Genomic DNA, 22,364 nt, shown 5'->3' with positions numbered 1-22,364 from the left:
GTCTTCCCTTTGTCCTCTGGTAGCAGGGGAGGTTCTGGGATGCGGGTACTTGCGGAGGGAAAGGTGACTGAAGACAGGTTAGGAAATGGAAGAACGCAGGTTCTGTCCTTCACTATCAGCGGCTCTCCACACGTTGGAATGTGTCCTCAGTTTTATCCTTGTGTTTATATGCTAAATGGATAACAAAATAAGAGGTAATATTTTGCATGTTTCGCATGTCTCCTGATATTTTCCCCCATCGAATGTGAACTTTTCCTCTTTAAAAACATTCTCAAATGGATGCATGAAAGATGCATTATGATGTAATTTACTGAACATTTAAATTCTCTTCAACTTTGCCAGATTAGAGGTAGTGATTCAGCGGAACTCTTGCGTATAAATCTTTGCATCAATGATGTTTCCTTACAATAAGTTAAAAGAGGTAGAATTTACTTGGTTAAATATTTACTATTTTTTTATTTTTTCTATAGATTTTATTTGTCAAAGAGCACAAGCAGGAGGAGAGGCAGGTAGAGGGAGAAGCTCCCCACTGAGCAAGGAGCCCGATGCAGGACTCGATCCCAGGGCCCTGGGATCATGACCTGAGCCAAAGGCAGACGCTTAACTAACTGAGCCACCCTGGCGTCCCTATTTACTTTTTTTTTTTAAGACGTTATTTATTTAAGAGAGCACAAGTGAGGGAGATAGGCCAAAGGAGAGCGCCCAAATATTTACTATTTTTCTAAAGATTATTATTTTTTAAAAAATAAATATTTTTATTAGAGAGAGAGACAAAATCTCAAGCAGACTCCCTGCTGAACATGGAGCCCAACTCAGGGCTCCACCCCACAACCTTGAGTTCATGCCCCAGGCCGAAATCAATAGTCAGATGCTTAACCGACTAAGCCACTCAGGAGCCCTACTGTTCTTTAAAACTCTCACTCAAGAGTGCAAAATTAGGGACACCTGGGTGGCTCAGTTGGTTGAGTCTTCGGTTCAGATCATGATCCCAGAGTCTTGGGATCGAGTCTGCATCGGGCTCCTTGCTCAGCGGGGAGCCTGCTTCTCCCTCTGCCCACCGCTCCCCCTGCTGTGTGCTCTCCCGCGCTCGCTCGCTCTCTGACAAATAAATAAAATCTTTAAAAAAGGTGCAAAATTACTCTCCAGAATATGAGCCCTCTTGTCACCACTGGCTCTCTGACAGATTTTTTAAAGATTTTATTTATTTGACAGAGAGACAGCGAGAGAGGGAACACAAGCAGGGGGAGCGGGAGAGGGAGAAGCAGGCTTCCTACAGAGCAGAGAGCCCGATGTGGGGCTCGATGCCAGGACCTTGGGATCATGACCTGAGCCGAAGGCAGACGCTCAACGACTGAGCCACCCAGGCGCCCCCGATACCTGCTTTCTTTCCAGTGTGTGTTTCATCTATTCTGTCTGGTTTGGGGGGTTCTTTCAAGTAAGTGGTAGGATAAATCTGTTCCCTGTTACTCCATATGCATGAACAGAAAGTCTGCCATTGCAGCACGTGGAGACTGCTCATGGTGCGCGCTGTGGGGAGAGAGACACTGTCACTGGGGATGGTGGTGGCGGTCGGGATGACGATGACAATGAAGACTCGCCTGACAGGCAGCAGCTGTAGTGGCTACAGCAAGGGTCTATTTCTTCCTTTTTAAAAATCACTTTTTTTTAAAGATTTTATTTTAGAGAAAGAGAATGCACGCACAAGTACGGGAGAGCAGAGGGAGAGGGAGAATCTCAAGCAGACTCTGCACTGATCGCGGGGCCCAACGTGGTGCTTGATCTCTGGATCCGGAGATCAAACCTGAGCCGAAACCAAGCATCGGACGCTCAACTGACTGAGCCACCCAGGCGCCCCGACAAATGCATAGTTTTGTAACCACCACCACAGTCCACCGCCTTGGCCCCACAGATGGACTGCTGAAGCTGCTGGGCGGCGCTAACACCCAAGTCAGGTCACAAAACTCCTCTATCCCAAACCCTCCCTGGGCTCCCCTCTCACTCAGAGACAAAGACAGAGCCCTTTACAGTGGCCACAAAGTCGGATGTGACTCGGGCACCCCCGCCTCCACCCCACCCCCCCCCCCCCGCCATCTTCTCTGGCCTCCTCCCCTCTCCTCTCCACCTTGCTCCCTCCGATCCAGCCACACTGGCCTCCTCCCCTCTCTGAAACACGCCAGGCCCACACCTGCCTCAGGGCCCTTGCACTGGCTCTTTCCGGTCTGGAACTCTCTTCCCCCCGCGTTCCAGCTGGCTCACTCAAATATCATTCCTGGCCACTCTATTTGAAATTGCATCCCGCTTCCTCCCCACCTGCATGACTCTAACAGGTGTGTGTGTGTGTGTTTTCGGGGGTGGGGGGTGGGGGTGGGGGTGGGTAAGAAGTAGGTGGGTGCATCAGGACGGAGATGCAGCTGGGGCAGTAAAGAGTGGTCAGATAGGAAGGCGTTTGGGTGCTATGATGACACTGGGGAGCTCTGCCCAGAGTGGGACAAGATCCACCCTTCAGCTTCTCAGGTTCCCAGTGCCTGCTGCTTGAGCATAGGATGAGGGCAGGCGGGACAGGAGCGGGGAGACTGGCATCCCGGCAGGAGCCGGGGGTAGCTGGGACCGGGCTGGGGGCAGTGGAGGTGGGGAGAAGGGAGCAGATTGGATGGTATCTTGAAGGTGGAGCCACCAGGGTTGGCTGGTGATGGACTGGACGTGGCCCCGGCCCTCCTCAGATCCTCAGGACCCCTGCAATGAGTTACCCTCCCTCCCGCCCCTCCAGAGTCCGACAGCCTCCCCACCTGCTTCCCTGCTCGCCGACCACCCACCTGCCCCAAGGACAGAGCCACACCCCGACTCCGCTTTCCCAACGTTTAATGAGGAAAAAAGATGACATCAACAACAGCAACAACAACAAAAAGCTCATGCCCAAAAGGGGGAGAGAACTGGGTTTTCGGGACCCCGAGACGGGGCCAGATCCCTCAGAGGAGGAAGAAGAAGAACCAAGGAGTAAGGCACGGCCGCCTCGGCCAGGCCACTCGGGGCAGGCGCAGGGCAGGGCAGCTGAGGGGCGAGGGGTCCGGGGCCAAGTGCAGACAACACTGAGGAAGTTTGGCAGTAGGGCCGGGAGAAGGAGAGTTCCAGAGTCCCCAGGCCCAGCTCAGGCCCCGGCCCAAGCCTGGCTATAGGCGTCCAGATGCTCAGGCCAGGGCCCTGGGAGAAGGTATACAGTCCGACTCCCGAGACGGTCGGAGGGGATGCCGTGGCCCAGCTGCGGGGAGACCCCTGGGCACAGCCACAGCCCGAGGGCGGCTTCGGGGGCGTCGCCCTCCCTCCACTCACCCGCACCCCCGAGTGCTGGGTGCCAACACCCCTGCTCGGGAGGGGCGGGGCCAGCCATGGCGGGGGGGGGGGGGGGGAGCGGGGCGAGGGGGAGGTGCCAGAGGCTAGGCCAAGGCTGCGGGTGTCACAGAGGAGCCAGGACGACTCAAGGAGAGAAGGTGCGCGAGGTCGACAGCATCCCGGAGAAGGGACACACAGTTACGGATGGAGATGGCGAGGTGGAGATAAATTAAATAAATAGGTGCTTGGGGGTATAAATAGCAAGGAGGGCAGGGGGGCAGGGGGTAGGAGGGCAGGGGGGCGGGAGGGAGGGCAGGAGGGCAGGGGTATTGCTGCTGCCGGGGTCAGGGGCTTGGTCCTGTCACCCCTGCCCCCACGCAGGGCCCAGAGGAAGGCACTAATGAATGGGGCCCAGGTGTGCCGGGGGGCATATCGGCCCGGTGACCCCCCCGGCCCCCGCCCCCCTGCCCCCCGGATCCGGGGCTCAGCCCAGAGGACAGCTCAGGACTGAGACGCCCCCTCCTCCTCACCGGTTCCGCCACCCTTAGGGGTTGCTGGACACGAGGCTGATGATCTGTTCCAGTTTCTGTCGCAACTTATGCTTCCGACAAGAGGCATCTCGCTCCAGAGCGCTGAGAACCTGGGGGAGGAGGGTCCCCCCCGCGCTGGGCTGGCGAGGAGGGGCCGGTGCCTTCGGGGCAAAGCCCTCCTCCCCAGCTTGAGCTCTGCCCTCCCTCGCGCCTCGGCGCACCCCTTCCTCTCTGGCCGCCCCCCCCCCAGCCCCGTGACCGTCAGCAGCCCCCGGCGGGGGCGCATCACTCCCTCCTCCCTGACCACCCCTCCCGGGTGCGTGCGTGCGTGCGCGCGTGGGCACGGCTCATTCCCGTACCGGGAGGTCACCGTGCACCTGCACTCTCGGGGTCCCTCCCAGAGCCCTGGCCGCCCCTCTTCAGTCTCCGCTGCCGGCTCCCTCTCTCCTCTGCCACCTCCGAGTGTCCCAGGGCCCCAGGGCTCGGTGCGTGGGCCGCCGCTCTCGGCCGCCCTTGGTGAGCTCGTGCAGGCTCAGGGCTTTCGGGGCCGTGTCCTGGCTCACGGGTTCTTATTTCCAGCAATAATACATCCTCAAGTCCATACCTCCGTGTTCCCAACCTCCTGAGGCTGGAGTCACAAATGCCATGGGCCCTATAAGGCACTAGCCCTGCCTACCTTCTGGCCTCACCCCTCTGGGCCCCACCCCCCCAATCTCCCCCAGCCCATCCCTTCCCTGGGCATTTACTTTTGCCCAACCAGAACTTTGTTCTCTGGCCCGTGGCTTCTCTCCTAGGTCCCTCAAATCCCAATCTCAAGAGATAGGCCCTATGCCTCCTCTGTCCCCTCTGGCACCCTGGAGCACCCTTCGCCCTCATGGAGCCCCCTGCCTTTGCCACCGAGTGCATGGTCAGGGCCTAACAACTGGGGGCCTGTGGGACTGGCACGCACCTCCTGGCGGTACTTGGTGACGTAGAAGTAGAGCTCACTGAGCGCGCTTAAGATGTTGAAGTCACTGGCATGGAGACGGGACTGCTCTACCAGGTAGGCATCCATGTCCTGGTCGCTAATGGACGCCATCTTTGCAATGTCCCGGTAGTACCTGTTGGAACTCTGAGTCGGTCATAAAGGCAGGTGCCACCAAAACCCCTGCCCCGGCTCTCAGGCCATTCTCTGGGCCTTTTTCCTGAAGCTGACACGGCCAGGGTGGGCGGGGGGACGGGGTGGAGGAAAGCAGGCTCCCTGGGCTGCACACCTGGCTTCCCGCCCCCCAACCCAGCGTGGGGCAGCAGGGCAGGGCCCACCTCTCCACCCAGCTCTTGTAGTTGGGGATGTCCTTGGCATAGAGCAGCTTGTTGGACGGCGAGTCCTTGCCCAGGCGATGCTCAGACGTGGAGCAGGAGTCCATGAAAGTCTGGGCCACCACTGACAGGCAGGCGTCCGTGATGCTGCTCTTGTGAATGTCGAACACGAACTGTGGGTTCTTGATCACGTTCACCCAGAAGCGCAGGGGCAGACTGAGCAGAGGAACGGGCACCTGAGGCTCCCCCCTGCTCCCTTCTCTGCTCCCCGTCCGGCCTGTGCACATCTCGCCCAAAGACAGCCGGGGTGACATACTGAGCTTAATGGTATTTTCTTTAACTTTCTGCCAGCCTTCATGTAGTGAGAAATACGAGTCCTCACCGCATCGGTGCTGCATGGCGGCCCCGCGACCAGCGTCCCACACGCCCAGCAGAGCCCATGTCCGGACACACACTCGCCCCCAGCCCCCCCCACTCGGTGGCCATGGTGCAGCCCCCATCCGTTGCCCTCCCCGCGCGGCCCCCTCCGTGCACCCGGCCCCAGCACCAGGCGGTACCAGTTGCTCTTCCAGGTGTGGCGTACGTCAGGGTCACTGATCTGGCGCTGGTCGGCCTGTTCGTCCAGGAAGTCGAACATGTACTTGATGGCCAGGGGCAGGGCTGATCCCCGGTGGGCCGTGCTGAACACAGTCTCAAAGAGGTCGTCCACGAACTTCTGCAGCGTGCCCTGTGGGGGCTCGGCAAGAGCACAGGCCGTGAGGGGGCCAGGCCGGGACGGCCCCGCAGCACAACAGGGGGCCGGGGCGTAGGCAGTGGGCAGGGCTTCCCCGCAGGGCCCTCGCCCAAGACAGGCCCAGCGTCCGCCTCAGCCCCAGGCTGGGAGTTCCTGGAGCAAAGGCCTTGAGAAAGGCCCGCTAGACGTGAACGATCCCGCGGCCTCCCCCCAGGGCAGGCCAGGCCCACCGCAGGGCCAAGGCCAGGCCCACCGCAGGGCCAAGGCCAGGCTAGAAGTTGTCTGTGCCGAGGCCGGAGTGGCTCAGGGCAGCCACACACCTTGGTGGCCAGCAGTCGCGTCAGGTAGATCTCTGAGACCATCTTGCTGCCACGGTCCCCCTCACGGTGGTCGGCGTGGTCGTGGTTCTTCACCAGGTGCCACAGCTTGGTGCCAGTTTCCTGGTCGGGCGTGATCATGGGTGCCCGAGAACGGAGGCTGTCGGGGCTACTGGCCGTGCGCAGCAAGCTCTCTGGGGCCGAGGACAGGTATGCCCCTCAGGCCAGTGGGGCCAGGCCAGCCATCACCACGGCTCTTGCCCCACTCTGTTCCAGGAGCCCAGCAGGCGAAGGGGGGGCCCTGCCTGCTCTCACTGGCCCACCCCCACCTCTAGGAGGCCTCCCAAGGGCAAAGGCCACCACACTGAAGGCACCTACCGTAGCGGCTGAGGGAGCGAGTGAAGGTGAAGGAGTTGGCCATGTTGTAGGCGGACACTTGTTTGGGCACCAGCGCCACCAAGGAACCATCTGTCACCTGGAAACCCCGGAGGCGGAGGGCGGCAGTGCAAGAGGAGGCTGAGGAGCCAAGGGGCCGGAGCCACCGCCACCCCCGACCCTGAGGAGGGACCGGGAACGCAGGGGCAAGAGAAGGCAGAAGCCAGCGCCCCAGCTCCTGTGTCCTCAGGGCAGGGCCGTGGCTCCTCGGTGGCCCTGGGGATGACTAGGCCCCCAGCCCCTCACCTGGTAGTGGGCCAGTGAGTTGACCCTCTTCCAGTCACACTCGATCTTGGTGGTGACATCTTCATCCTGGAGGATGATGCGGGCCATGCGGCCCTGACGCCATTCTGCAGGCCACAGACAGCCCTTGAGGTCCTGCTCGGAGCCCCCCAGTCCCTGGACCCGCTCCCCTCAGAGGACAGAGCCCAAGTGGGGGTGTGAATGCCAGCCAATGTAATGTGGCCACAGGGTGGGGGCCAGGAGGAAAGGAAAGGGCAGGTCACCTAGGTCCATGTCCTCAGCTTTGGGGCGCTGGGAGTATGGGATGCCCTTGTACACAGCATCCAGCAGCTTATCTTTGGCTTGGGTGATGCTGTCACAGTTGAGAACCTTCACTGGGACCTGAGCGCTGCCCTCGCTCTCCGGGAACACACAGTGCAGGGTCTGAGGGTGAGGGCAAGGACAAGGTGGCGCCTGAGTGAGGCTTCTTCCCCTCGTGCCCAAAGCCCTGTCCACCCGGCCCCCGGCTCACCAGCGTCTTATAGTCAATCTGCTGCCGAATGAGCTTGTCCTCACTCAGGGAGTAGCGTGCCTCGCCCGTGATGGCGTCAATGGGGCCCTTCTCCATCTGCTGCTTGATGGCGCAGTAGAGCAAGAAAAGCGGCTCCCCGGCACACTCCTGCAGCCAGGGTCGGGCACATGGCTTGCCGCCTGCCGGACAGTTAGCTGCTTCTCGCCCCCCCCGCCCCCGGTCACGTCCGGCCACCCGCCTGCCGCCGCCCGCCGCCCCCCCCCCCCCCCAGCGCACCTTTAGAAACTTGTGCAGCAGGAACGTGAACCAGTTGGTAAGCATCTTCTCAGCCACCGACTCGGTCCTAGGGCATAAGGGGTGCTGGGCCAGCGGGCAGGGGGCGGCCCAGGCAGGACCTGCTCTGGCAGGGGTGGGGCTGGCAGGGGGCGGGGCTGGGGCCTCGTAGTACCTGCGCAGCAGCAGCTTCGGGTGGTTCTTGCTCTCCAGGTTTTTCTCTATGAGGTCTGCCAGCAGTTGCTTGAGCAACCCCGTGGCGTAATCGAGGCGGCTCTGCAGGACCACCATGGTGAGCGAGGCCACGGTGCCACGGTCTCGCATGGAGAAGCTACTCTGGGCCTCCAGCGTGTGGATGAAGGTGAGCACGAAGGCACGGCTGTGCAGCAGCTGCCCAAAGAGGCGCAGGGCCTTTTCGACGTTGGGGGGGGTCTGGGAGGGACAGGGAGTCTCAGAGAGTGGGGGTGGCCCCGGAGGGGATGAGGAGTGGGCAGGCAAGGCAGGGACTCACATCCAGCTCCTTGAGCACCGGATGGGCCTCAATGCCCGGGAAGAGCACGCGCACGGCGTAGGTCCGGTAGTCCAGGAACGGGATCTGCACGCCATCCATGTGATTGGTCAGCTCATTGATGTCTGTCTGCAGCTCAGCAAAGGCTGTGGAGGGGCGGGGAGGGAGAGTGAGCGGAGCAGGGAAGAGCCCACACCCGCCCCCCCCGCCCCCGCCCTGCAGCACACCCCCGGCCCAGGCACCTTCCTTGCATTCCAGAGCCACGCGGGACTCCAAGTTGTCCATCTGCAGCTGAAGCCGCTTGAGCGTGCGGTCGGCATCCTGGGTCTTGCGCTTATAGGCCACCAGCACGGCGGTGATGGCCAGCAGTAAGAGGCCACCGCCTGCCGCCAGGCCCACCACGGCCGGCAGGGTCAGCGCCCGCTCAGCCGTGATGTGCAGGGTACCCAGCCAGAACTCCAGGCCGCCCACCAGCACCTGCGGGGACAAGCCCGCCCTGAGCTCGCCGCCCCGCCCACCGCGCTCGCCCCTGGTGGCCTCCCCACCCCCCACACACCATGACAGGCTGCCGGCCCGTCTGGCTGGGCGAGTCACACAGCAGCTGCGTGTCGGAGACCGTGAGGGCGCATGGCTGGCCCCCGATCAGCACCGTGTAGTTGAGGCGGGAGCTGCCAGCCGCTGCGGGGATCAGATTCTTGCCCTGTGGGTGGAGGACACGGTCACAGCCGGGGCTCCCCACCCCCCTGCCTCTCCCCGTCCCTGTGCCCCACCCATACCTTCAGCACCACGTGGGAGCCAGGTTTGACATCCAGCACACCAGAGGGCCCAAGTGGCTCAAAGCTGGGGTCAGGGTAGTAGGTAAAGGAGGACCGGTTGAGGGAGCGGGCCGTCTGCACATGATCCAGCACGAAGCCGAACTCGTCGGGGTGTTCACCCTGGGCCTGGGGCTGGGGCCGTCCCAGGAAGATGCCGGGGGCCTTACATAGCATGGCGGTGTCGTTGATCACCTGGCACGTCTGTGGGGACAAAGGAGGGCAGCCTGGCACGTGAGGCCTCAGGGGGCAGGGGCAGGGGGTGGGGCGACGGCAGCTGGTGCGCTCACATTGGTGGTCTCGATGCCTCGGTACTTGGCCCGGACCCGGGGCTCCTGGACTGTCAGTAGGTGGGTCCCGCTCACAGTGATGGCAGTGCTTCCACTGGGGGCAGTGGGGGAGGGGCCTCAGGCTCCCTCCCCCACTGCCCCCCAGCCTGGCCCTGGAGAGCTATCCGGGCTGCTGGGGAGCCCAGGGCCTCCTGGGCCTGGGGGCACCGGGTGAATGCCAGGGGCTGTGTTGTTGGGAGGACACTGCCCCCTGTGCCTATGAGGGCTCGGGTTCACAGGATGTGTAACTTGATGCCCAAGGCTCCAGTCACCAGGCAAGGCCCCAGGCTTTGCTGGCCAGGCTCCCCATTTTTCCTAGGGTCTTACTTGATTATGCTCCAGGTGGGCTCAAGGCGAGTGACAGTGGGGTCCTGGGTGTAGGTGTAGAAGACTCCAGGACTGGAGATGTTGGCGCGGTCGATGGCCAGGGTGATGGGGGCCTGGCTGGGGCCCAGGGTCGATACGGGTGAGATACACACAATTGCCTCAGCATCTCTCCTACGTTGGCAAGCAGGGCGCTCAGGGCAGGCAGCCCAGGGCCATGATCCACGTGCCCTTGGGGCCCCCTATGCAGCGCCCAGGCTGAGGCTAACGGGGCCCTGCCCACCTCACAAACTGGCACTCGCCGTCCCTCACAGTCACAGTGACCCTGCTGCCGGCGTCCAGCGAGCTCCCGGAGATGGTGAGCCGTGTGCCCCCGGACGCCGGGCCCCGACTGGGACTCACGCGGTCAAACGCTGGCGTCTGTGCAAGAAGCAGCCTTGAGGGGAGGGAGGAGGCAGCCGGGTTGGGGCGGGGGGGGGGGCAGGCTTCGGAAGGGGTGGGAGGGGAAAGGGCGGGCAGCCCACGCACCACAAAGCTGTAGAGCTGCTCGGACTGCGTGCGGAAGTCAGCGGAACAGTCGCCCACACAGAGCTCCGCAGGCCCTGGCGGCGGGCTGGGCACCAGCGACTCCTCCATCTCACACACGATCCTAGGGGTCCGAGAAGGTCAGGGCCCGCGGCGGAGGGCCCAGGGCCCCCGCACCCGCACAGGCGCGCTCACCTCTCGGCGCTGACGTACTCAGAGGGGATGGAGTTGCAGCGCACGCCCGCGACCCGCAGGCCCACCTCTCGGTAGCTGAGGCCCAGGTTCTCGCCCACGATGGTGACGCGGGTGCCTCCCTCCTTGGGCCCCATGAGCGGGTGGATCTGCAGAGCAGGAGGAGAGGCGACAGGGTGAGCCCAGGCTCCCGTCGGGTGCCCGGCCGACCGAAAGGGGCGGGGGAGGCCCACCTGGGCAATGCGGGGGTGGCTGCAGCGGGTGCCCTTCTGGCTCGGGTGCATCCAGTTGGTCTTGGGGGCTGGGCAGTGCGCCCGCAGCTGGCACCTGTGCTCCGAGACGCACCAGCCGCAGTTGAAGCGAGGGTCAGCCTTGAGGCAGAGGCCGCAGCTGGGCCGCTGCGCCCAGCACTTATACAGGAGAGCTGCGGGCAGAGGGCACCGCTGGGGGCGGCCAGCTCACGGCAACGGTGCCCCAGGAGGCGAGCTCCTCGGCCCCACCCCGCCCCTCACCTCGGAAGGTGGCAGGCTTGTCGATGGGGAAATCCCCATCCCAGACCACCGAGAAGTCCAGCTCGGTGTCGCCGGACTCGTCGCCTTCATAGGAGTACTGGGAGAGAGGGAGCCGCGTGAGCGTGAGCCCAGAGCGCGCGCAGCCGCGCGCAGCCCCGCGCAGCCCCGCGCAGCCGCGCGCAGCCCCGGGGGCGCGCACCGAGGCGTTCTGGCACTGCACGCTGCTGCTGTTGAAGCGCACGGCCGGCACCCGCTGCTGGCGCCCCTGCACCCGGAGCACGCACTCGTAGTTCTTCTGGCCTGACTGCGGCTGCGGCAGGTTCTTGGCCCGCAGGGTAAGAGGCTGCATGACGCCCACTGGGATCAAGAGGTCCCCGCCGGGCAGGATCTCAGGGCAGCCCTGAGGGGAGAACGCCCATCAGCCGCAGGCGCTCGGCGGCGCCGCCCCGGGGCCCAGCTGGGCTAGGCCCGGACCGAGGAGGCTCCGAGAAACCCAGGCGAGCAAAGGCAGAAGCCAGAGGCCAGCCCACGGGGAGCCCGGCCCCCTCGCGCCCGGCGCCCGCCTCACCTCAGGGCTGTGGACCCTGCCCTCCTGGAAGGAGCACTCGTGGGGGTGGCCGGTACACACGTGACGGTACTTACACCAGTGGCAGGGGTAAGGGCTGCCGACGCAGGACATGCACCTGGCGGGGAGAGGCTTCAGAGGTCGCAGAGGACCGGGCCTGCCCCTCCGACCACCCTCCTACAGGCCGTGCGGGAAACGGAGGGAAGGGGGCGCCAGGGCCCGCCCGAGGCCCGCACGGCCCAGCCAGGGACGAAGAGATGCGGGACGGCGGCAGAAAGGCCAGGACTCACGACTGGAGCGCGCTGCAGTTGTACAAGACGAAGTCGACCCCGGCGAACTTCACCCCAGTCTCCCTGGAGAGCAGCTGCAGCCGCACGGTGCGCGTGGCCCCTGCAGCGAGCCCAGGGGTGGCCGTGAGCAAGCCCGGGCCGGCGAGTGCCCCCAGCCCGGAGAGCCCCAGCCCACTGACCATGCCCCCGGGTGAGAGCCCGGAGCTCCTGGAGGGAGGGCGAGGGGCAGTGCAGCTCCCCGGAGGGCAGCACGACGGCCGCGCTCTCCGTCACCTCCTCAAAGGCACAGCTCACACCAGCGCTGAGGTCGGGCGCGTTGCGCATGGCCACCGTCAGCTGGGGGAGGCAGAGGAGTCAGAAGAGGAGGTGACCCCCCGCCGCCGCCTCAGCCCGCGCACAGGCCCGCACAGCCGCACCCAGCCCGCCACTCACCTGCACAGCGGGCGAGCTCACCGAAACATTGTTGGGCCGGACCCGCACCTGGACACATTTGCTCAGTTCCTCGGCAAAGCCGTGCGGGGCTGAGGCACCCGGACAGGCCCCTTGGCGGCAGCACCTGCGTGGGATCAGGCCACAGCCCGCTACGCAGCTGCCCCTGGGCACGCCCAACCTCTGCTCCCCCTCTTTCCCCCCGGGCCTGCAGGGAAGAGGGGCCGGCCGGCCCAGCCCACAGTGCCAGGCCACAGTGTGCCTTGGCCTCGTCCCCTGCGGCCCAAGGGGCGCCCCCGGGGATAGAGGTTCTGCTCGTCGGCTGCGTGAAGTACAAGGGGACGGGGGCTGAGGCCACGAGGGCGCGGAGCAGGGCCCCCCACGGCCGCCCTCACCTGTGCTGCAGGACACACCAACCACAGTGGGGGTCCCCCGAGCCGAGGCAGGCCGCGCAGCTCACGTACTGCTCGCACGTCTCCACCGGGAGCTGGCTCACCTGGGGACGGCCGCGTCAGCACCCGCCCTGCCCCCAGCCCGCCACCCGCCGCCGCCCGCCTCGGGCCCACCTGCTTCTCACTCAGGAGGTAGATGTGCCGGTGGTCAGGGCTGAAGAGCAGGTCCCGGAGGATGGGGCTGCCATCCGCCACAGGCACGGTCTCGTACAGCTGGGCGTACTGGGAGCCATCAACCCGGACCTGGGCCCGAGACAAGCCAGCCTGATGCCACAGCCGCCCCACGCGCACGCACCACATGCTCTTACCAAGCGGAAGCCAGGGCCTGGCCGGGCTGGCGCTCAACCTGCCCGCCCCACCCCCCAGGCCGCCACAGGCAGGGGAAGGAGGGTTCAAAGGCCATCCCGGGGAGCCACTGCGGGTGCCTCACCCAGTCCAAAAGGCCTCCAAGAACGAGAGATGCAGAGATTCACGGGGTCGAGGCGGGGAGGAGATGGGGGCGGGGGGGGGGGGAGAACTCTGGGGGGAGGGCGTTTTGGGGCGATGACACCATCCCAGCACAAGAGAGTGCTGCAAACTTACTGAGAAGTACACCTGAGAGGGAGGCACGGTGTGCTTTGGGAATGATGCCTCCCCAACGCGGTTACAGATGCAAATGAGGGCCCAGGAGAGGAGCAGGCCAGGCCCCCCAAAACTCAGCAGGCTCTCTTTACAGACCTCCTGGGGGCAGCCCGTGGTGGTCATCCTGACTCCTATCCCTTCAGAGCACACTGCGGCTCCCAGGGTCCATCTCCCCCTGTCCCACTACCCCCGTCCCGGAATGGAAGCAGCCCCAGTGCCCACGAGGGGACAAGAGGGCACGAGGGAGCGGGGCGTTACACCCACATTTCTTCCTCGTTCATTCAGCAGAGGACTTGGCAGTGACGGCCCAGCCGGGGCCCTGCTCTCCTAGCAGGGAGGCCCTGAGACGGGCCTGGGCTCCGTCACACGAGCCAGCCGTTCGGGCCACAGCGGGCACTACTGTTGGTGAGGGTGGAGCGCGACCAGGTTCCTAGGGCCCAGCCTGGGAAGCCCGCCTTCCCCCAGGGGCCGTGCCCTGGCCGAGGCCTCATAGCCCCTCATCGTACCTTCTTCAGAGTGCCAGTCCGAGTGCCGACGAAGACCACAGAGTGCTGGCGGTAGGTGTAGGCGGCCACACTGGCCATGCCGTCGCTGCTGTCAGCCAGCAGGGGCAGCCCCTCGATCACATGCAGGCCCCCCAGGGGCTGGTTCAACACCAGCCCGCAGAAGTTCCCATTTATCTGCATGGGCTGGTGAAACAGGAGGGAGGCAGTGAGAGTCAGAGCTTGAGGGCACAAGACCCCATATTCTGGAAGGAAGCAGGATCTGGAACTGGCTCCCCACCAGCCAAGCCCAACCGCTGGCCTTGGGACCACCCCCACCCCCACCAGGAAGTCAGGGGCTGAGGAGGACGAGGAGGCATGAGCAGGGAGAGGAGGATGAGGCAGCAGGTGGCCCCAGGCACACCTCCAAGGCCTGCACGATGGGGCTGCCCGGGAGATGGAGCACGGAGCAGCCGGCTTGGGCCGGCACAGGGGGAGAAAGGGTATCCCACAAACAGAGAGCACCCGTCAACAGCAAGAAGGCAGGCCCGGGGAGAAAGAGGGGGAGCAGAGGTTGGGAGTGCCCAGGCCAGCCTGGGATGGACGGCACGGCAGCGCGCGGGGGCCCGGCCGGGGGTGGGGGTGAGAGCTCACGGTGTTGATGCAGGGCAGCTCCTTGTTGAGCAGCCAGGGCAGGGCCAGCGTGCCCTCCCCACGGTAGCAGGACTGGATGCGGCGCCGAATATGGGCATTGATGTTGCTGAGGGTAAAGAGGCAGAGGATGGTCTGCCGTGGCGGGCTGGCGCGGTTCTTCTGGCCCTGAGAGAACACGGTGAAGAGGATGTCCTCGTCAGGCGGCACGCCCAGGGCCTGGGCCAGCAGCAGGCCGGGCTTGGCCAGGTGGGCACTCTGCACCAGGCGGTACTCCACGCCTCGCCAGGAGCAGCCGATGGGGAACTCCACATACGAGTAGAACTCCGAGTCCCCGGCGCACATGCGCACGATCTTGGACGTGAAGAATTTCTCGCCCGCCGTGTCCAGCAGCGTCTGCTGGGTGTCCAGCTGCAGCGTCAGGAAGTACACGAAGGAGGCGCTCACAAAGCCGTAGATGTAGTAGATGTCAAAGGCGGGGTACAAGGACAGCGTGTCTGAGGGGATCTTGATTTGCGAGGAGACAAACTCGTCCTGGTACACCTGGGGAGCAGGTGGAGGGGAGCGTGGGACGAGGCTCCCACAACCCCACTTCAGGCCCCCCCGCCGCCCCGGGCTTCCGTCATGCCCCCACCCTGCCCATATGCTCCTAGGAGCCCAGCCAGAAAGGCCACAGAGGGCAGGGTGAGCAGCCCCATCCTGTGCCCTAGCCCGGCCTCCCGGCCTCAGCCACTCGTCTCCTCTCGGATCAGGACAGGGTGAAGGCAAGGAGGGCAACGGGAGCCGGCTCTCGAGAGGGCTGAGAGGACACACCAGGGGAAGAGGGCCTGGCCACCGGCCCGAGAAGGTGAACCGGCGAGTGGGCTCACCCACCAGACTGAACATGTCGGCACTGTCCTCGTCGCTGATGAGCTTGCGGGAGCTGAGGGTGGGGAAGTACTCGGACTTGCCGTCCACAGCGGTGCCCACGAACAGCTTGCTGGGCCCCTGCCCCTGCTCCACAATGACGCCGGCCATGGAGTCAGGCTCCTGAGCCCCTGACAGGTAGTGCTCCTTGCGGTGGTGGGGCTCACCCAGCTTGAAGAGGTCGTCCAGGCGCAGGAACTGGCAGATGCCCTGCCAGATGCTGCCACAGGCCACCAGGCGGCGGGCCGCGTAGTCTATGAGCAGCAGCTTGTTCACGTTGTCTACAGGTGCCAGGCGGTGGGCACACACTCGCATGCTGGGGGGTGGGTAGCAGCGAGCATTGTCCTCGACAGGCCCCGTGACGTGGGCCCGCAGCTCGGTCAGGTTGGGGGCCAGCTTGAAGATGCGGTTCACTGCACCCACAAACACCTCCCCAGTCACCCGGTGCACGGCCAGGTGCGTGAGCGTAGTGTCTGTCACCAAGAAGGCCGGGAAGGGCCTGCTGTTGTCCACGGCCCCCGCCAAGGCAGGGAGGACCAGCAGGAGGAAGCAGACAGCAGGCATGGCCAGCAGCTGCACCCGGGCACAGGCCTGAGGGGAGAAAGCAAGTGCGAATCAGAGGCCCTGGCCCAGGCTGCCGGCCTTCCTCCTGCCCCACCTGGCCTAGGGCCCCCAACGGGCTGAGCACCGTGCCACAGACGGTGGAGGCCACTCATCCACCCCCAGACCAGAGTCCCAGATGGTGACTGTGGCCTCCACCAGGGCGCATGAGCGAGCAGCCGGCACAGGCAGGCTGGAGGGCCATCAATCATCCCCCAACCCCTGCTGGAAAGGAGCCAGGAGGCCTCCCCTCAACTGGGCCACACCCAAGAGGGGGCAGCAGAGCCAGATGCTGGGAAAGGCAAGGCGGGAGGCCCTCCCAGAATGAGATCCCAAACACCGGATCCCGGAGCTGAGGGTGGCCAGCCACATACAAGAGGTACTGTAGGCAAGCCCCAGGCCACAGAGACACCCCACGCCCAAGTCGGGGGATGGGGAAAGGCAGAGAGTGAACAATCACAAGTGTGTGTGTTGGGGAGGGGGGAGGACACCACTCCAGAGTGGCACTGCCACCAGGAGACCCAGGTCAGACGTCGGAGGCATAGGTCTGAGAATGGACCCGGCGCCATCACATCCCCAGTCCTGGCCCCAGCTGCCTCCTCGCCCCGAGGGCCTCCCTCAGCTAGCTGTCCAGGAGCCTGCTGTCTAGCCTACCCACTGCAACACAAAGCCGAGTTGTGCCTGCCCCCACAGCCACGCGCCAAGACAGACATAAGTCAGGCTCTGCTCGGGCACAGCCAGACAGATGGTCCAGGTAGCCCTGTGCAGCTCTCCCTCCAAATCCAGAGGTTCGCTGGGGAAGGGGAGGTGTTTGGGGGTACAAGGAGCCCAATGGAAAGGAAGCAATGTCCCCAAATACAGCAAGGCCTTGGGGAGATGGGGCGGGGGCCGTAGGGACAGTGCCCAGCTTGGCCAGGTCTTCGCCCCCAGGCCACACCCAGGTTCCCGGCCAGCTCCAGGCCGCAAAGCAGTGTCTCTGTACCCCAGCCCCAAGGGGGACACAAGGTACCCAGCTTGGGGAGAGCAGGGAACCAAAGTAAGAAGGCATATAAGATAGAAAGGAAAAAATGCATTTGCTAGAACAAGGAACAGGCCCTGCTTGAAATAGCAGAGTTTCAGCTCAGACTGATCATCTCTCTGGGGCTCTTTTGTCAGGTCTGCATCCTGGACCCCTAATGCAACAGCCAGAGAAGAAAGGGAGGCAGAAGAGAAGGGCGGGGGGGGGGGGCACATCCCACCCTAACCTCCTCCACACCCCGCAGGAATACAAGCCTAGGAATGGAGATGGAGACAGGTTGGGAGAGAGACCTGGAAAGGCAGGATGTGCAACCCAAGCCCCCATCCCAACCTCCACCTGTAAGTGGGAGCCTCAAGCATCACAGGCACACCCAGCTGCTCTGCTACGCCGCTGCCAGCAGAGAGCCCGAGGAAAGGGACAGTCCCTCACAGAGATGCGCCTCCAGCGCCCCACTCCCCAATGCCCCCCCACCGTGCTGATGGCCTGGCTCGCCCTGCTCCCACCAGGGGCACCCCTCGGCCGACCCACGAGTACCTAGTGGATGGAGACGCCGCAGCAGTCCTTGGAGGGGCCGCTCCTCAGCCACAAAGGGTCCCCATAGGGCAGGGGAGCTGGGCTCAGACCGGCGGTCCTTGCTGGCGCTGGGCACGAAGGACCAGTCGGGCCGGCGCCCGAGATGCAACACAGAGGCAGGGCCCGACCCCCTCAAGGCCGAGCCCAATCCCCGAGCTGGCCGAGCCCCGGGCCGCCGAGCCGGCTGGCTCCGCACGGGCGGCGGGCTATGGAGGCCACCTACCTACCTGTCCCTCCGCTGCCGCTGGCTCCGGGTGGCCGCCTGCCAGCCACGTGGACGCGCCCCCGAGCCCCACACCGGCCCCACTCGCGCGTCCCCGCCGCCGCGCCCCGTGCGCGCCCCCGCCGCGCCCACACACTGGGCAGGCCCGCGGCCGCCGGGGCCTTTTAAACCCGGACCGTACCACCGCGCCGGGCGGGGGCGCCCAGGGAGAGCCGGGTGGCCGGGCGCGCGGGCGGGGGCCGCTCCTGCCCCGGGGCCGCATGGAGGCCAGCGCGCCGCCCCGAGCCCCAGGAGCCACCTGGGTCCCCGCCCAGCGAGCGGACCCCCCCCCCCGCCTCGCACAATGGCCGCGTCCGCGGGACGCGCCTCTCCCCCTCCTCCCCGCCCGCTGCCTCCGGCAACCTTGGGACCCGCGCGCGCCCGCGCCACACCCCCCTCGGGCCCGGCGCGCGGCTGCGCCGGCGCACAAGCCCCGCCCCGCCCGGGCGCTCAGAGGCGCGTCCAGGGCCACCTGCTGCCGGGGCGCAGCCGCCCCTGTGTCGACCTGTCAGGCACGCACCGGTGGAGGACGGCGCGGCCCTTGCTCAGGACACTCTCGCCCTCGAGGTCCCTAACCCGGAGGGCCCGCGGCTGATACCAGGCAAGTGCCCAGCACAAGGGCTGGAGGCTGTCAGCCGTTTACACCTGGCCCCTCACCCAGCCGACCACCGCGGCCCTGAACCCGGAGGGTTCATTCCCCAGCTTTCTTTTTCCTTTTCTTTTTAAACAGCTTTATTGAGATAGAATGCACCTATCACATAAGTCACTCATTTAAAGTGTAACACTCAATGACTTGTAGTATATTCACAAAGTTGTGCAACCATCTGCACTATCAAGTTCCAGGACATTTCGTCACCTCCCCAAAGAAACCCCCATACTCCTAAACAGTCACCCCCCACCGTCCCCCTTCCCCAGCCCCTGGCAGCCACCAATCTACTTTCTGAATATGGACATCTCATATGAATGGATTCATACAATACTCATGTGTCTTTTGTATCTGGGTTCTTTCACTTTGCCATAATGTTTTGAAAGTTCATCCATGTTGTAGCATGGATCAAGACTTCCTTTCTTTTTAGGGCCAAATAATATTCCATTACATGGATATATCACATTTTATTTATCCATTCATCAATTGGTGGGCACCTGGGTCGTTTCTACCTTTGGCAATTGTGAATAATGCTGTTAGGAATATTTGTGTACAGATTTTTATGTGAACACATTTTCATTTCCTTTCCACCTAGGAGTGGGATTTCTGGGTCACATAATAACTCTATTTTTAACATTTTGGGGAAAATGGCCAAAGAGCTTTTTCCAAAGTAGCTGCACCATTTTTACATTCCCATCAGTGGTGTATGAGGGTTCCAATTTCTCCACATTCTGGCCAACCCTTACTATGTGATTTTTTTGTTTCTAGCCATCCTAGTGGGTGTGAAATGATACCTCATTTGGATTCTCATTTCCCTGATGACTAATGATGTCGAGCATCTTTTCATGAGTTTGTTGGCCATTTGTAGATCTTCTGTGATATACAAAGCAATCTGAAACGTCTATTCAAGTTCTTTGCCCATTTTTTAGTTGGGTTTTGCTGTGTTGTTGTCAAGTTGTGGGAGTTCCATATATATTCTGGATATTAATCCCTTATGATTTGCAAATATTTTCTCTCATTCTGTGGGTTCTCTTTTCATTCTCTTGATAGTGTCCTTAGATGCACAGAAGTTTTAAAATTTGATGTCATCTAATTTGTCTTTCATTTGTTGCTTGTGCTTTATTGTCATATCTAAGGAACTGTTGTTTAATCCAAGGTCAGAAAGATTTACCCCTATGCTTTGTTCTAAGAGTTTTATAGTTTTCACTCTTAAATTAAGGTCTCCAGGGGTACCTGGGTGGCTCAGTCAGTTAAGTGTCTGCCTTCGGCTCAGGTCGTGATCCCAGGGTCCTGGGATCGGACCCCACATCAGGCTCCCTGCTCAGCGGGCAGCCTGCTTCTCCCTCTCCCTCTGCCTGCAGCTCCCCCTGCCTGTGCTCTCTCTCTGTCAAATAAAATCTTTTTAAAAAATTTAGGTCTCTGGTCCATTTTGGGTTCCTTTTTGCATATAATGTGAGGTTGTGGTCCAACTTCATTCTTTTGCCTGTGGCTGCTATGCCCTTTGTTGAAGAAGCTACTCTTTCCCCATTGAATGGTCTTGGCCCCCTCATCAAAAATCAATTGACAGTAGATATATGGGCTTATTTCTGGGCTCTTTCAATTCTGTCCTGTTCATCTATATGTCTGTCTTTATGCTGATATCACACTGTCTTGATCACTGTAGTTCTGTAGTAAGTTTTGAAACTGGGAACTATTAATACTCCGAATTTGTTCTTTTCCAAGAGTGTTCCGACTATTCAGTGTCCCTTACACTTCCATAGGAATTTTAGGATAAGCTCATCAGTTTCTGCAAAAAAAAAAAAGATCCAGTGGGAGTTCAATAGTGATGAAATTGAATCTGCAGATCAATTTGGGGAGTGTTGCCATCTTAATAAGATTAAGAGTCTCCATCCATGAACATGGGATGTTGATTAATTTTAGATGTTTATTGATTTCAACTTGGCTAGGCTGTAGTCCCCAGTTATTTAATCAAACACTCATCTAGGTGTTGTTGTGAAGCTATTTTGTATATGTGGTCAACATCTACAATTGATTGACCTTAAGTAAAGAATGCCCTCCGTAGTTTGTGTGGGTCTCGTTCACTAACTGAAGGCCTTAAAAGCAAAAATTAAGGTTTCCTGGAGAAGTAGAAATTCTGCCTCAAGATTGTAACATAGAAATCCTGCCTGAGGGCGCCTGGTTGGCTCAGTTGGTTAAGCGATTGCCTTCGGCTCAGGTCATGATCCTGGAGTCCCGGGATCGAGTCCTGCATCGGGCTCCCTGCTCAGCAGGGGGTCTGCTTCTCCCTCTGACCCTCCCCCCTCTCATGTGCTCTCTCTCAAATAAATAAATAAATAAATAAATAAATAAATAAATAACGAAAGAAAGAAATCCTGCCTGAGTCTCCAGCCTACTTGCCTGCCCTGCAAATTTTGGACTTGCCAAATTGCCAGCCCCCACAATTACATGAGCTAATTCCTCAAAATAGATCCTCTGTGTGTGTGTCCTGCTATGTTTCTCTGAAGAACCCTGACTAAACAGATGTTTTTCTGTTTATTTAGGTCTTCTTTAATTTCTTTCAATCATATTTTGTAGTTTTCAGTGCACAAGCCTTGTACTTCTTTTGTTAAATTTATTCCTAAGTGTTTTATTCTTCCTGATGCTATTCATAAATGGAATTAATTATTTTCTTACTTTCAGTTTGGATTGCTTATTGCTAGGATATAGAAATACACTTGATTTTTGTCATGATCTTTTGTCCTGCAACTTTGCTGAACTCGTTTGTTACCTCTAATAGGTTTTTAGGGGATTTCCTGGGATTTTGCAGATATGAGATTATGTCATCTGAAAATATAGTTTTACTTCTTCCTTTCCAATCTGGATGCCTTTTGTTTTCTTTTGTTGCCTGTCATGGCCAGACCCTTCAGTCAAATGTTGGCTGGGAGTGGTGTCTTTCCTTTTAATTTTATAATTTGGAATTATTTCAGACTTGCAGAAAAGTTGTAAGAACAGTTTGGGGAGCTGTCATGTGCCCTTGACCCAGATTTGCCCAGAGTTCATATTTTGCCCCATTTGCTTTTCTCGCTCATTCGCTCCTGCCCTCCCCCACCTCTCTCCTAGATGTGCATATGTATATAGTATATGCAACACTTCTTTTACATAAAAATAGTATGTTTCTGAAATGTATCAAAGTAAGTTGCATACAGCTTGCCCCTTTACCCCTAGATATTTCACTCTGTATTTTATCACAGTAAAATTACAATGTAATTCCTGCACCTTCTTACACTGAGGCAGAAACATCAATGGTTTTTCTGATCCAGGACCCAGGCTAGGTTCCCACATTGCATTTAGTCGTCACTTCTCTTTAGTCCCCTTTAATCTGGAACATTCCTCTACTTTCCCTGGCCTTTCACGACATGGACATTCTTGAGGAGTGCAGGCCAGGTATTTGGTAGAATGTCCTTCAGTTTGGGTGTTTTCTGATGTTTTCTCATGATGAGATTCAGGCTGTGTTGCGAGGAGAACCATGCTCCCTCCCCCATGAGGTTGGGCCCTCTCCGTGCCTCTTTGCTTTGTCCCTTCACTGTAATGTTCACTCTGAGCGCTTGGTTAAGGTAGTGGACTGCCAGTTTCTCAAGTGGACAGTTACTATTTTTCCCTCTGTAATAAAAAAGTAGTTTGTAGGGGGGCACCTGGCTGGCTCAGTCAGTAGAACGTGCAACTCTTGGTCTTGGGGTCATGAGTTCGAGCCCCACGTTGGGGTGTAGAGCTTACTTAGAAAAAAAGTAGTTTGTAGGAAGACAGTTTGAAACTAGGTGAATATTCTGTTCCTCATCAAAATGTCACCCAGTCATTGATAATTCTTCCTGCATCACTGGTTACTCTTATGGCTGCAAGAGTGATTTTCTTCCTCCACGATCCCTCCTACGTTTATTTGTTGGCATTCTGCCCTCTGTTTATCTATGTATTCATCAGCAGTATGGACTCGTGGATCTTGATTTTATTCAATGGATTATAATC

General features: G+C 60.5%; 1 protein-coding gene across 6 annotated transcripts; it reads right to left on the bottom strand.

Annotated features, from left to right (window-relative positions):
• Positions 1-45: 45 nt before the first annotated feature.
• Positions 46-18,207, bottom strand: PLXNA3 (plexin A3). 6 transcript variants are annotated; one of them, XM_064574759.1, is made up of 33 exons: positions 17,685-18,203; positions 15,234-15,857; positions 14,364-14,903; positions 13,734-13,916; positions 12,721-12,849; positions 12,550-12,650; positions 12,158-12,281; positions 11,905-12,061; positions 11,726-11,825; positions 11,439-11,553; positions 10,871-11,270; positions 10,592-10,782; positions 10,362-10,507; positions 10,170-10,290; positions 9,925-10,061; positions 9,645-9,815; positions 9,279-9,372; positions 8,953-9,192; positions 8,733-8,876; positions 8,419-8,653; positions 8,180-8,322; positions 7,844-8,100; positions 7,672-7,738; positions 7,396-7,542; positions 7,148-7,307; positions 6,888-6,991; positions 6,585-6,681; positions 6,210-6,400; positions 5,714-5,883; positions 5,160-5,372; positions 4,807-4,957; positions 3,858-3,967; positions 2,844-3,442 (listed from the first exon to the last, which is right to left on the bottom strand). In XM_064574759.1, the coding sequence occupies exons 1-32, from the start codon at positions 17,940-17,942 to the stop codon at positions 3,872-3,874; spliced, it is 6,006 nt and encodes a 2,001-aa protein (XP_064430829.1). In that variant the 5' UTR covers positions 17,943-18,203; the 3' UTR covers positions 2,844-3,442; positions 3,858-3,871. The 6 variants fall into 6 exon arrangements, with proteins under 6 accessions (XP_064430830.1, XP_064430829.1, XP_064430828.1 ...); XM_064574758.1 differs by having other exon boundaries at positions 2,844-3,471; positions 17,685-18,202; XM_064574761.1 differs by having other exon boundaries at positions 2,844-3,967; positions 10,871-10,967; positions 11,070-11,270; positions 17,685-18,198.
• Between the last annotated feature and the right edge of the window lie 4,157 nt (positions 18,208-22,364).

This window comes from Mirounga angustirostris, unplaced genomic scaffold, assembly GCF_029215605.1.
Source record: "Mirounga angustirostris isolate CCGP_5_RB_7025 unplaced genomic scaffold, mMirAng1.0.hap1 SCAF_11, whole genome shotgun sequence".
Classification (NCBI taxonomy): Eukaryota; Metazoa; Chordata; class Mammalia; order Carnivora; family Phocidae; genus Mirounga; species Mirounga angustirostris.
Note: the sequence above shows the minus strand (reverse complement) of the source record. Positions and strands in the feature narration are given on the sequence as shown.

Excerpts from the sequence above, each read along its gene's own strand:
- PLXNA3 (XM_064574759.1), bottom strand. The coding sequence starts at position 17,942 with ATGCGGCCCCGGGGCAGGAGCGGCCCCCGCCCGCGCGCCCGGCCACCC. Across the intron at positions 14,904-15,233 it reads GTGCCGACATGTTCAGTCTG|GTGTACCAGGACGAGTTTGT; the intron begins GTGGGTGAGCCC and ends CCTGCTCCCCAG. Across the intron at positions 4,958-5,159 it reads TACAAGAGCTGGGTGGAGAG|GTACTACCGGGACATTGCAA; the intron begins GTGGGCCCTGCC and ends GAGTTCCAACAG.